Below are 14514 nucleotides of genomic sequence, written 5' to 3' on the forward strand. Positions count from 1 at the left end.
TTATACCTAATAAGCATTATGAAATAAAAAAATGTATGGAATATGTATAAATTATGTATATGTGTATACATTTTAAAGTTATAAATTATGAATTATGAAACACTTGTATATGTTTTGGATGAAAATGTTATAATATTGATGGATGTTATATTTTTTATTGTATATTATTTTGTTTGAAATTTAAATATTTATTTTTATTACTATATATAATTATTTTTTTATTTTAAATATATAATATTAAAAATATATTAATTTATTTATAACCGATGGAATTGTAGTTTGAACTGAAATTCAACTATTGAATCACGAATTAATACTTTAATTGATTTAATTTAATGATCAATTCAATTTTTATAATGTTGGTCGTAACTTGTAAGAGTGTCCTATTGTAGGGACTAACTAAATTATGATATGGAAATCGCACGTGGACCATAGACAAAATTATGAAATTAAAGCCCATTGATGAGACCCAACCAGAACAAAATTGGAATGTGATATGAATTTCCATTTCCGTATAAAACCAAAAGTTATCGGATTAGGGTTTTGTAACTCTGGAACAAGAGCGTGGTTAATCTCCTGTCTCCACACCCACCGTGATCCGGGCTCTGTGCCGCCGCCGCCGCAACCATGGTATTGTGTTCTATCTCAACACTTCAATGAAAAGCAGTTTTGCTTACTTGAAATCTCTGTAACTCGACCGATTTGATTTATGCGTTTTCTGAATTGTTGTTCCTAGATAATTCCCGAGAAGAACCGTCGAGAGATATGCAAATACCTCTTCAAAGGTCCCTTCATTACCCTATATTATCCTTCTGGTTTGAATCTCTCCTAGACTTCCCCCTTGTGTTTTAACTTTGTTATTTCTGTGCAGAGGGAGTTTGCTATGCGAAGAAGGACTTCAATATGCCAAAACATCCTGAGATTGATGTACCGAATCTACAGGTGATTAAGTTGATGCAGAGCTTCAAGTCGAAGGAGTATGTCCGCGAGACCTTCGCTTGGATGCACTATTACTGGTATCTCACCAATGATGGCATCGAGTTCCTTAGAACCTACCTCAATCTCCCTTCTGAGATCGTCCCGGCTACTTTGAAGAAACAAGCTAAGCCTGTTGGTAGGCCTTTCGGCGGCCCACCTGGCGATCGCCCTAGGTGAATTCCTCTTTCATACCGATTACTTTATCTTAAATATCTAATTGTCTAATTTCATTCTAATTGGCTACTCAATCTCGTATGTTATGTGTTCATCTGATTGTAATATGTCTCTGTATGCTTCTGTATTTGAGTGCCTCTTGGTAACTGCGTATGATTGTGAACAGGGGTCCACCTAGATTCGAAGGAGAACGGAGATTTGGTGACCGTGATGGCTACCGTGGAGGTCCCCGAGGTCCTGGTGGTGACTTTGGTGACAAGGGTGGTGCACCTGCTGATTACAGACCCTCTTTTGGGGTAAGATTTTTTCCTGCTTACTGCACAGTCACTAGATTCAGCATTCTTTAGTATCTCTGGTTAGCGTGGCATTGGATGTGGTCATTTTCAAATTGTGTTTGTGTGTGGATGAAACTAATTCCATCGTTTGCTTGTAGTTTCTTCTTGCTGCATAGTGCGTACGGTTAAAGAAGATATGTTACTGATAACTTGCTTGAATTATGATAGCTGGTGTAGGCTGCCAGTTTGTGGAATTCCTGATTCATATTCAGGTTCCGGGTGACATTCTGATTTTCATTGCTCAAATTTAAAATTTTACTCTATTAACCACATCATTGGAATTGGTTCTGAATGAAGAGCACCGCAATCTAAATGGTCAAAATTAAAACTCTCTGTTTCAGGAAGCAATAGAACCTCCATGTTTTATATTCATGCTTTGTGACATTCTTACTTCGCAGTGCAGTTTTATAGTTTTTCTCCATTGATCATAATCTTGAAGCAATAGAACATCCATGTTTATGAGGGGGTTTCTAATCTCCATAGCTATGTTCACAAGTTCATGAAATTGTCACGTTCCTGGAATCTGGTTCCTTTGTTATTGTTCCATTTCAAATTACTTGATCTTAGTTTAATGATTTCTACTTGCTGAAACTCTGATTACACCCCTGCGTTGGTGCAAGGGGAAAGCACTTTTTCTCCTTTAGAAAGAGTACGTTTTTTTAAAGCAAATAGGATTTGTCCTGTATTATTTATTTAAATTTTGCATTTATATTTAGTCCAGACGTTTCGTAGTGTCTCTGTACTCTCTTTTCCTTGCTGTTTTCCTATCTTTGGCATTTGCCTTGTTTGATGCTGTTGTATATTCTCGACTTTGATGATTAAATTGAATAAATATTCCCTTTTCTCGTAAAATTTTACATTTATATTTACAATAATATAAATAATGATGATTCCATGGAGCAGGGTTCTGGTGGGAGAACTAGTTTTGGACGTGGTGCTGGAGGTTACGGAGCTCCAAATAGTTCAGATCTTTCCTAAAGAATATTGATCTGTGCCACAGATTTTGGAATTACTAGTTATTAGCTATATAGACAAATGCAGGCGTGGTAAGGAGTCTAGAGAGGAGACTCCCAAATATTGTTTGAGCGACGTGACATTATTGTTTCATTACGAGTTATTTCGTCCAATGAATATTTCCAATTTTCTGATTCTCCGGATCTAATTCCAATGTTTTTTTTTTTTTCGCCCGATTGTTACTTAGAGAATCATTTCACAAATTTAGCTTGAACGAGAACCAAGTCCTTTTTAATACTTATGACCCATTATTTTTAGAGGATGTTAGCAGAACCGATGGAGGAATGCTCTCTCCCGCTCTGCTCCTGGATGATAATCACTCTATTAACAGAGTCAAGATTAATCCTTCCTTTGAATGTAGAGAAAAATAAAGATTCAACAAACATGGAATTGGATTAATGATTATGTAGCTGAACCATCTTCCCTTGTGGAGGATGAAGTCTCGGATGCTGCTGAAACTAGTGATGACATGCGAGCTGGTGATAGCCCTAAACCTCAAACGATTCCTTACAAAAAGGATTTGCTTTTTTTATTAAAAAAAATTTATAAGAAGGCAAATTATATTGAAGGGCAAAATATGTACAAGAAAATTATTACATGATAGAATGTAAATTATTAAACCAAGGTGAGAAACTAAAAGCAGAAAAGAAAAAATCATGTTCATGAGCAACTTGCAAATCTGGAGGATGAAACCAAGCGAGGAGTGCATGGAGATACACCTGTTGGATAGGATGTTCTGAATGTAATTTTTCCTGCAGCAAGTGATCGTCATGCTTGAACCAGTTGAAGTATAGTTGGAGCATATATTACAAACCCACCATAATGCAAATCGAAGACAGAGAAAGTGAAATAAACCAGATTCTTGAGCATGCCTCTTGATTGTATAGCCGTTTAAAAATTGATTGCCAAAGAAAAGACCAATCTGACAGAAGACTAAGCCATGTGATTTGAATCTTTTCATCTCGACAGTCTAGTCAGTTGAGGACAGGCACTTTAAGGATATGCTTATGACACATAGAACAAGCAGTTCACATAGAGATAAGGATAATATAAAGTCAGTAATTTGGGTTAAGCTTAACAAATGTGAAAAAGATTTAAAGTTGGACTTAATAAAATAATATATTTTTAATGTTCGGACTTATTCAGAATGGGCTCAACAAAAATCACTAACCTTGAAGAGTAACTAATACATTGTGATCAGGCTACTTGGTCTACAAGTGAAATAACATAAGAAGAATATCATCAAAGCCATTGGTGTTATCTTAGGTAAAGTTATTCAAGTTGACTACAACACAAAGTCAGAAGATAGAGGTCAATTTGCTAGATTGGTTGTGGTAATGGATTTATCCAAAGCTCTCATTTCTAAAATTAGTGTGGATGACAAAACTCGGTTTAATATTAGGGGATCCCAATGTTTTGCGAAGTGGCAGAAGATTTGATAAGGGATAAAAAGAGTTTTTGTTGGCAATTTCCTAGGTCATGTTTCAAGGGGAACAATGTTTGACTTGCTTGTTGAGGAAGATAATCAAAATGAGGCCCTAGAGCTTCATCCATCTATTCAAGAGAGGGTCAACGCCCCAGATGCTAATAAGCCTGAGATGTCTAAAAGCCAAAAGGAGCTGCCAATAAAGTCTCATTCAAGGAAACGATATCACCAAGTTGGATCACCTTGTTTTGATGATAAGAAATTTAGTAAAAATGTTATTTTATAAGACTTATTGAAAAATTATATGCGAAAACAATGAAGTTAAAAAGATTCAAGTGAAGAGTTGGTGTAGTTTAAGTTTTACATATTTTGATAGTCTTAGAATCTCTATAAAGAGTCTGTGAGAGCTTAATTTACAAAGAAAATGATTTCTAAAATGTTTAGAGACATATAGAAAGCATAAAAATATTTTCACTTGACTCAGAGATCCCCATAGGGCCCTCACACCCACTCTCTCTATTCAAGGTATATGTTTGCCCATAGCACACCATTCGCAATGCAATCACTTTGCATTTAGAGTCACATATATTTACATATGTACTAAAATAAATATTTTGCTTGTAGTGAAAACTTGGTTTATCAAATGAATCCATCACAACCACACACCATAACCAAGTTTTCTAGTCACAAGTCTACAAACAAAAAAAAATCCATTCAAAGGCATACAATCCACACATATTCACACGTATATATATAAACACATCCTATTGGTATTCTAACTTAAATATATTACAATAGATTTTCTCAAAAGAAAGGGGTTGTAGTTCTTTACAATCCACAAACAACTCCTAACTCTACTTTTTTTCTCGTCCACCACTGGATCCTTTGCCTGGACTTGAAAATATTGAAAAAAAAGGGTGAGACAACCACAGTTTTAGCAACAGAGAAATCTATACTTATTATTACAAAGTAAGCCATAGTCGAATAAATGAGTAATAGATTAAACATAACATATAATTTAATCATTTAAAATGCATGAATGTATGACATAGGCTAGTATGACCTTTGCTAACAAACAAAATACCCTTGGCACTCTTTAGCTTGCAAATAAACCTTATACCCACTTGTATCTCTACAGGCACAAAACATAATCTAAGGGATGATCAAATCTACCTACTCGCTTGTGCTCCTTCGACGTGAATCCTAAACAACCGAATCTAACTTCTTCCTAAAGCCAGCTCAACTCACTCTTCATGTAAGGGCTATCTTAGTCTAGATACTCAACTTCATACTTCATATGTTGGATTCCCTCTCCCATTAAGAGGTGTCGAATACTCAATCTACAAACCACTTTAGTGCACTAAGCCCACAATATAAAAGGTAACACTGAGTACTGGCAGTGTGCCATAGAATATCACAATTTCACACCTCCCCATTGGTGAACTCTCACCGACATTATGTCTTTCACTCGTGTCTACCTTTCCTAAGTATTGACCACTTCAACACTCTAAGGTAGTATAACGAATATTGCTCCTCCCTTAAGCGGTTTCTTAGCCTATCGAAGGTACCTAACCTAGTTACACTTTTTTAAGTGTAACTTCCATTCTCTATAATTACAATACATGTAAACAACCTCATTTTCATAAAAACATTATTGTTAAACAAATAGAAAACATATATGCACTATTATTCAAGTAGCACCCCATAAGTCTCTATAAAATATAATTAATTGCATGTAATTATTTAAAACATGTAATGCATGATAGCTAATAATATTTATTCAAAAATAGCCAAATAAAGCAATAAGAAATATAAATTCTCTTGTAATCTCAACCCTTTTATACCAAAAGGATTTCCCCTTGTACAACATGAAACTTGGCTTGTCCCTTAATTTTCGAACAAATTCCACCAGCAATCCCTATAACATATAAGTGATCCACATCACTTATCATGTCAAATAGCATAAAAGAAGATTATAACTCATACCACACAACTTGGGTCAATGAGCTATAATCCAACTCAATAATCCATATATTGAACTAACCATTCACATAATACCACTTAACTACCAAAATCATGTGTGAGCCATCATTAGGCAAATTTTCAAATCGTACAATTTTAAATCAACCAAAACCCTTCACTTAGCATCACCAACTTTTACCATTAGCTATTATAATGAAAATCAAAGCTTAATTTAAATCTTATTGGATTTAAATAGTATAATTATAAGCAAATAAATAGACTCAAACCATTAAAGAGTGAAATTCAATCTCTTAAGGTTTGATTTTTGTCCTAAAACTTCCTTTTTCATTCAATTGCCCACTCAAAATATTAGAGCACTATATAGAAACTCAAAATATTCTTCATAGGATCCAAAGAAACCAAAGCTTACAAGAATAAAGCCTTTATGATCAAAATCCAAAATTTATCTCTTCCAAAAACTTAAGAAAACCAAGAGGGAAGGATGATGATTGAAGTAGGGAGTTTACCTACTGCATAATCGAGCTAGCAATGGCTGCAAAGCCTCTTAGATCCAAATCCTAGCTCCCTCTCTTTCTTTTCTCTTCTCCTCCTCTTCTCTCTTGGTCTTGTGTGTTGTCTTGCTTCTTTTTCTCCATGTTTCTATGTTCTTTTCCCCTTTAAAAATTGAACAAAACAATTTGAAAAAAATTACAAAGAAAAGCCTAACATTTTTCTATAATAGCACAAAAGCCTTAAGCAACTTTGGTAATTTTTTTCATAAATAAAAAAAATAAAATCAAACTTTTGCTTAATAAAATTCAAACTCTAAACTTCTATTAAGTTATTCTTAATTTTAATTTAATTATAAATATTTTATTTTAAATTAAATTTGAGTTTTAAAATTTTCAGGATGTTACATCATGAAGCTGTCTATGAATTACACAATTGAAAACAACTCCTTTCCAAATTTGGTTCCTAGTTTTCCCAATTACATTAACAATATTTCCAAATCATGTTAGCTAGTTTCAGTAGTTAACATTCATCCAACAAATTACATGTGCATACATTCGTTCGAGACCACTTTACGAAATTGAGGCACGAGAGGAGACAAGTTTTAAATAATTAACCTTGAGAAAGTTGCTGAATAACATTTAGAATATTTAAATTGTCCTTTTGTAGTATGGTCATGTAATTTCAGTAGTTATTTAAGGTATTTTCGACATTGATATAAGGTGAATTCAATAGTTATGTCAAGTATACTTAAAAGTGGTACTAGATATATTCAGTACTTTGGTATAATGATTCAGTAGTTCTTTATTTTTTTTCGGTGTTTTTTGTAACATCTTAATTTTTAGATAATAGATGAATTGTAAAATTTGAGTTTTATTGATAATTTAAAATTACAAATTTATATTATTTTAATGTTTAAATTAAGAAATGAATTTTTATTTGAGGTTAATCATATGTTTGGGTATTTAATTATTGATTAAATAGGGCTTAAAATTATGTAAGAGATGTTTAATAACTTAGCTTTGGTTATAATTTAAAAATAAGAACAATAAAAGATCATATGAAATAGAATAAATAAATACAAAAGAAATAATAAATAAAATATATAATTAAAAAGAAGAAGAAGAAGAACTTAAGAGATATATAATTAAAAAGTGAGATGTCAAAAAAAGAAATATGGGCCCACCTATTGATTTAAACCTACACGTGCCCAAATGGCCAAATACTCCTCAGTCACTGTGCGCGTTCATCTTCAAATCTCTTCCTCCTGTCTGGGTCCGGCAATTTTTAGGTAAGTATTCAAACTTTTAGATTATTTAAGTACTCAAAATCATTCTCAATCTCAAAAATCTCTTCACAAAAATTACCTTACGCGATAAGAACTTTCTAATGGCATAAATATTGAAGTGGTAGATCAAATTTAGTAATTAGAGCTTTTCTATAGGATAGTTAATATGAAGTTATGATGATTTAAAATGAATATTAAGGTTATTAGGAGTGTAATAAATGCTACAGAATATTTCTTTAAAGTTAGAATTAAATTTGAGAATTTTTTAGTTAAACTCTAGACTTATATGATTGAGTTTATATTAAATTTGAAATGTTGGGATGAATTTCTTATTATTAAATGTTTATTTAAATATAATAGATATTTTTAAGGTTGTGGAATGGTGATTTGAGATTTGAGGATAATTTTTTTATTTTCAATTTATTTTTGGACGAATTTTTGGAATATATGTTGATGAAATTGTGATATTAGGAGTGATTTGAGGCTTAAATATAGTTTATTAGAGTATGAGAATTCTAGAAAGAAATTTTGGAAAGTTAAATGAGGCACTAACCTTGAGTTAGTGCTAATATAAATCTTTGACCTAAAACTTTCTAATTCTTGAAATTAGAGTTATTTATTAATTTCAATGCGAAATTAATATGTAGTATTATGGAATACTTGTATAAATTGGATTGATAATGAGAGTGGTAAAAGAAGAGTTGTGAAGGGAGAACTTGTTATCCAAGACACAATATAACTATTATTAATGTATTGTGATGGTGTAATATCCGAAAACTTCAAATCTAGAATAAATTAACTAATTAAGGGATAAATTAGTAAAAAAGATGAGTAATTAATTTAATTATATTTATGGGTTGCTAATTGACTTTTTAGGTCATATTTGGCTCTAAATTGTGTTAGGATGGAAGTTGGATCAAATTGAATGGTATCGAGGGGAGCAAAAATGAGATTTTGCTCTTTGCATCGTGAGCCATGGCTTGTGCGTCATGCGTTGCGGCACACTGTATAGCATAGGCATAAAATGCAAAAATGATATGAAAAAGTCATTTTTGGTGGGAGAAAGCTTGGAACTCGAAGGAGGAAGATTTGGGCACTACTAGGGCTTCATTTTGGGAGAATTTTGAAGCTAAATTGGGCCTTCAAGCTTTTGAGTAAGTTTTCTGCCCTTCTCTTCTACCTTTTCATCTCATTTTCCATGAAATTTAAAAGTGAAAGAATTTGCTCTAAATGAATTAAGCTATGGGTCTATGTTTTAAAGATTTAAATTGATTTTAAAGGTTTGATTTAAATTTCTTAACCTTGGATAAGTGGTAATATAAAGCTATTTTTTGTTTGGTGAAAGTTGGATCAAGCCCTAGTTTGATTATGGGGTTTTAAGGCGTGACAAGTTAAGATGTCAAGTGTTAAGAGTTAGAGGGAGGCTTGAGGGGATTGTGTGAGCAAATTGTAATCCTGACAAACCTCTTTGTTGAGAATATGAGTGAGAAGTGGGAGAATTGAGATATTATTGATAGCTAATAGTACTTGTATTAATTGAAAATTAACATATAGTACTTGTTGATGTAGATTGTGGTGTGGAAAAAACTTGCCTTGACACAAGAAGAGATTTTGTACCACGAGTAACCCTTTTAGTAACAAAAAGGTTGAGGTAATTAGATAATTTGTATTATTTATTACCTTGTATAAGTTATTCTCAAGTTTTTTTCTATGATTTGTTATGTATATATGTATAGATTTTGTAGAAGTTAACTATTTTAGAAAATGAGTGGAGTATTAATTTGTAAAATTCTATGTTTCTGAAGTAAGTGATAAGATTTATTATATTTGTTTAGAAAATGGTTTATGCATGGTCAAGTGAAGATATGTAATAAAATATGGCATATTAGGGGGTGGGAGGTCACCTTAATGGAGTTAGTGAAGATTAAGTTCATATGGTACTGCTAGCACCTTGGGAAGCCAGGTGCAGCTCATATTTCTCCTTAGTGCCCGAAAAAGGGTGCGGTGTTGGAGACTTACTCTCCTTAGTACCCAGAAAAGTATGGAGTTATAGACCATGCTCCTTAGTATCCATAGGATGCGGTGTTGGAGTAACGACATCCCAACTACTTGTAATAGGGGGAACCTGTAGTCCATAAGTGGTTTAGGATACTTTAGCTGGGTAATCCTACTATGGATGGTGAGCTTGGGGACTATACATGTGATTTGGTTTCGTGAAATATCCTACCGGTTTGGTCAGAATTATTAGAGGACCGGATGATTAGTAATCATGCATGTAACTTGTCGTGATTTTATCTGGTGTGTTTATTATACTTATTTTAAAGCTTGTTTATAACTTGTCATGTTAATTGATAATGTAGATTATCTTAGTTACTTAGATTTTTATCTCGCCCCGTAGTTATTATTTTACAGGTTCTACCGCTGAGTTTGAGCAAGGGAAGGAATTGGGCAAGGGCTAGTATACTTGCTATATTACCATTGTAAAGCCCGATTTTATTTTGATCAGTTGTGTACATAAACTTTTATGGATGATAACATGAGTTGCCAACTAGGAATGCATATTATTTTAATTGGTTGCACTTGTATCATATTATGTTATTTTATATTTTAGCCCAATATTGTATATGAGGTGAATATATGGTGATTTTATAGTGGTGGGCTAAAATACTAATACAAGTGCAAGGAATGTTGTATACATATGGCAATAATGTATATGTGGTGTATTATGTGGCAATAAAAGCCAAATGGTGTATGTGGTATTGATTTTGTATTTTGGCCATATTAGGTGAAATGGGTATTAAGTGGCCAAATTTTGTGTTTGATATGTTTTTGTGTGTTTAAATGCTTATTCAGGTGTACTTTGATCCATTGGACTTGGTTCAAGCCTCAGAATGGGTTAATAGTATAAGTTTTAAGTTTTCGGTACTTGAATGTTTGAAAATCGATTTAATAACTAACTTTTGCATTTGAGTGTTTAAAATTCTTATATGGTGTCAGATTGTAACAAAATTGTACTATTAGTTAGCTTATTAAATAAGCTTCGCATGGGCGCTTGAATCATTCCAATCGGACATCGGATGTGAAAATGGCGTGTGTTTGAAGTTCATCCCGAAAAAGCTATCATGATAGCATTGATAGGACATGTGCACCACGTCGCAAGGTACAGCAACCAAATTTGCCTTTCTGTGCCACATGCCGTGGTGCATGGACCACGAGTTGCGGCATATGTACCAAAATACTTAAAAATGATATTTTTAGCCCTGTTTTCAAGTGTTTTGCTTCCTAAAACTTTTCCATACTTCCCGTATCTTTATATATCATAAAGTTTGAGCTTAAACTACTTATGTGAAGGGTTTTTATGGGATCCCAAATATTCTAAAATTATTCCTAAAAGATTATTAGTTTTAACTCTTATATATATAATGTCAGCTTAAGAGCAATCCTTACTCCTAATTATGATTGTTTGTTGTGATTGTGTGATAAATTTTAGTAATGTTAAGGTGGACATTACAAATGGCACTATGTATCATTGGTTATGTATTGTTTGTTATTTGAAAATTATCATGTGTTTGGAAATAAATACTTGTATATATTTGTTCGAAATTATTGCCAAGTGGGTTAAAATTGTATATGTCCATTATATTGAGATATTATTGTTTGGAAGCATGAAAATTGTTCGGAGATACATGTATGTTGTGAATTTCTATTTAGAGATATTATACCATGTGATATGCCCTCATTAGACCTAATGAGTGGCACTTACCTTGAACCAACTTACCTTTGGCTGAGTTTGTTAGTTCTAGCATGGCGTAAGAAGGGATATAAGGTATAGTTATGCATTTTAATATCTCTTCAATTGGTTTGGAAATATTTGTTTGGAAAAATGTTTTGTATGCTCACTTAGCAATCACATGATTAGTTGCATTTGCACGCTTCATTACATATTAATTCTGGTTACTAAGACTTTTAAGTCTCATTCTCCATAGTTAATATTTTTACAAGAGCAAGTCCGGCCAGGAAAGCACCACAGGCGTAAATTTTGGTATATGGAAACCACTTTCTTATTACTTTTTATTTTGGTTTATGCAATATATATTGTGCCAACTTAGGGAGATATATTATTTTGTAGAATATATAGTCTCTAATCTTCAATTTGACACATTTATATAGTTAAGAGGATTCTGTGTAACCCTCTTGATCCTTGATTTGATTTCAAGGTTATGTTATGAGGATTTTGTATGTCCCTTAGGGCCTTAGCTGTAAAATATTATGCTTGACTGTGGGGATTGTAAGATCTCCCTTACTAATGTCAAATTAACTCTAAAACTCTAGGTAATCTAGGAATTATCCTAAAGTATGATTACCAAGTTTGTAAAAATTATAATTTAGAATCCCAAGTTTTCAAAATTTAAAACTTTCCAAAATATTGTAATTTGCAAGTTAGAAAGTTAGAGTTTAATTAGTATGCGGAAGTATAGGATCTCAAAAAGAAACAAAATATTTGCATAAAAGTTGAAAATAGTAAATCAACACAAAAGAGAGGCGTGCGCCATGGCTTCTCATATATGCATCGCTTCTCATATATGCATCGTGGCTTGTATGCCTCTATGCCATACATTTCGACTTAGGCATCATGCACCGTAGCACATTGCATGTATTTGATAGCACTGTTATTATCATTTGATAGCAACAAGGGCAAATTTTTTATGTGCCTCATTTCTCCATTAGACGTCTAATTAATGTGATCTAGGTGCTTATATAGAGCTTTTCCCTAGTTCTAACTAATGGCACTAATTTCACAATCATAACATTTCTCAATCAAAATTTGGACATCCATTTCAAAAAACTCACTCATTTTCAATCTTACTACACAACTTGGGTGCCCATTTACATTTCAAGTGCTAAAAGCTACATACCACCCTAGATCACACTTAAAGGACCAAAACGAACCTGTGCAATACACCACACCTCTCAAATAACAAATACAACACATTTTCACTACTCAACCTCTTGATTTCAAAAAAAGAGGGGGAGCCTTAATCACTTATTCATCAATTGATCAACATCAATCACATGTTATACTAATCTCTTACTTGCACTAGTATTTTGGCCTTGCTATAGATTTTACAATTCACACATAACCTCATCCAAGGGCCCAAAATACACAATTTTAACTCTAACAAAACACATAGTGCAAGTAAGTAAACATGGTTTATCCTAGTTGGTAATATCATAGTATATTATAAATATAAATTTAAAAATAATTGAGCCTTACAAATTAGGATAATGTCATAAGCCTCAGATTGTTTCCTTCAGTCTTGTCCTGATGAGCTAGCTCTTATAATATTGAAGAGAAAGGAATGAGTACAGCCCCTTAGTAAGTAAGGTCTGTGAACACTGTATTTTGTTCAGGCATTTTTTAAATTTTAAAAAATAATAATAAATTCAACCAAAAAATATAAAAATAAAAAAAAATTAAATCCTTTTTAGGATTATATTTTCAAAATAAAAAATATTTAATTAATAGGGTTTAATTATATTTTTACTTAGATAATCTGTTGTTGGTTAATATTTTATCTCTTTTAATTCATTAAAATAACCAAAAAAATATAAAAATACAAAAATGAAATTTAATCCTTTTTAGGATTATATTTTCAAAATAATAATAATTTAACAATATATATATATATATATATATATTCTTGCTTAATTCAAAATTAAATTTTTCTTTCTTAATCTGATTTCCAAAATTGTGATTAACATAACATGAAAAACAAAAGAAAGCATTAAAAAAAAAAGAGGCTAACTTAAGCATTAAAAAAAGAGAGAAGGGCATTAAGCATCTGGCCGTGAAGAAAGAAAGGAGAGCAGAAAATTTCACTCAACCCTTTATCTCCTTTCGACATACAAAGAAGATACAAAAGTAGAGAATGCCGGCCAAAAACGCAGAGCGAGAAAGAGCAAAAGCAAACACTGGCCACACACAGACGAAAACTTAGAGAAAAGAAGAAGGAGATGTTGCACGGCAAGATGATGAGGGAGCTTCGACGATAAAATAGAGCACTCATGTAAAGATTGAAGGAGGAGAAAAATTAGGTATTTTGCTTCTACTTTGAGGACTGAAAGCCTGAAACCGAGAAGACTGAAAGGAGTCGTATTTGAGAACCGAGTTGAGAAGTTGGTAGCAAGGGAGAGATGGACATTGCAGAAAAAGAAAGAAAAGTAGAGCATGGATATAGCACTCAAACCAGATGGAATAAAGAGAAAAGAACTGGTATTTGCTTTTGGAGGTTAAAGCGAGAAGGAGACAGGGGTATTTGCTTGAAAGAGGAGGAAGAAAAAGGGGAGAAGAGGTTAAAGTAAGAGAGAGATTGAGAGGGGGAGAGGAGACCGAGTGAAGGAGGAGGACAAGAGAGGAAAACAAGAGGAGATTTTTGAAACCAAAGGAGTTTGAATAGGGACCGTGAAAGAAGAGGGAGGTAGTGGAGCATTTGAGCGAGAGAGTTTGGAGATGATGGGAGGAAAAAGATGAGAGATTGTATAGCAAGAGAGGGTCGTCATCATCAATGGCACCTTCAGGCATGCACCAAGGTTTTACCAGCAATGCAGCAGGTTCTAATTCAATCCATCAATTGGAGGAAGGATGGAAGTGATATGACTTTGAAGCGCACCTTGAAGGAGCTTAAGGACTTGTAGAAAGATCCACCAACTTCATACAACATAGGTTCCAATTTGTAGGTTTATGTAACTACATGCAGCTGTACATATATCACTTCCTAGCCTTAATATATGCATAACTTGTTGTAAGATACTATAGTTGAAGGTGA

The 14514-nt window shown here is 32.9% G+C and overlaps 1 protein-coding gene across 1 annotated transcript; it reads left to right on the forward strand.

Moving 5' to 3' along the window:
* Nucleotides 1-488: 488 nt before the first annotated feature.
* Nucleotides 489-2638, forward strand: LOC129311738 (40S ribosomal protein S10-1-like). Its single transcript, XM_054954172.1, has 5 exons — nt 489-630; nt 737-785; nt 872-1151; nt 1319-1448; nt 2391-2638. Exons 1-5 carry the CDS (start codon nt 628-630, stop codon nt 2463-2465), a joined length of 537 nt encoding a protein of 178 aa, XP_054810147.1. The 5' UTR covers nt 489-627; the 3' UTR covers nt 2466-2638.
* Nucleotides 2639-14514: the final 11876 nt, after the last annotated feature.

The sequence above is a fragment of the Prosopis cineraria genome, unplaced genomic scaffold, assembly GCF_029017545.1.
Source record: "Prosopis cineraria cultivar Desert tree isolate PC_DT_omini unplaced genomic scaffold, ASM2901754v1 PC5, whole genome shotgun sequence".
Taxonomy (NCBI): Eukaryota; Viridiplantae; Streptophyta; class Magnoliopsida; order Fabales; family Fabaceae; genus Prosopis; species Prosopis cineraria.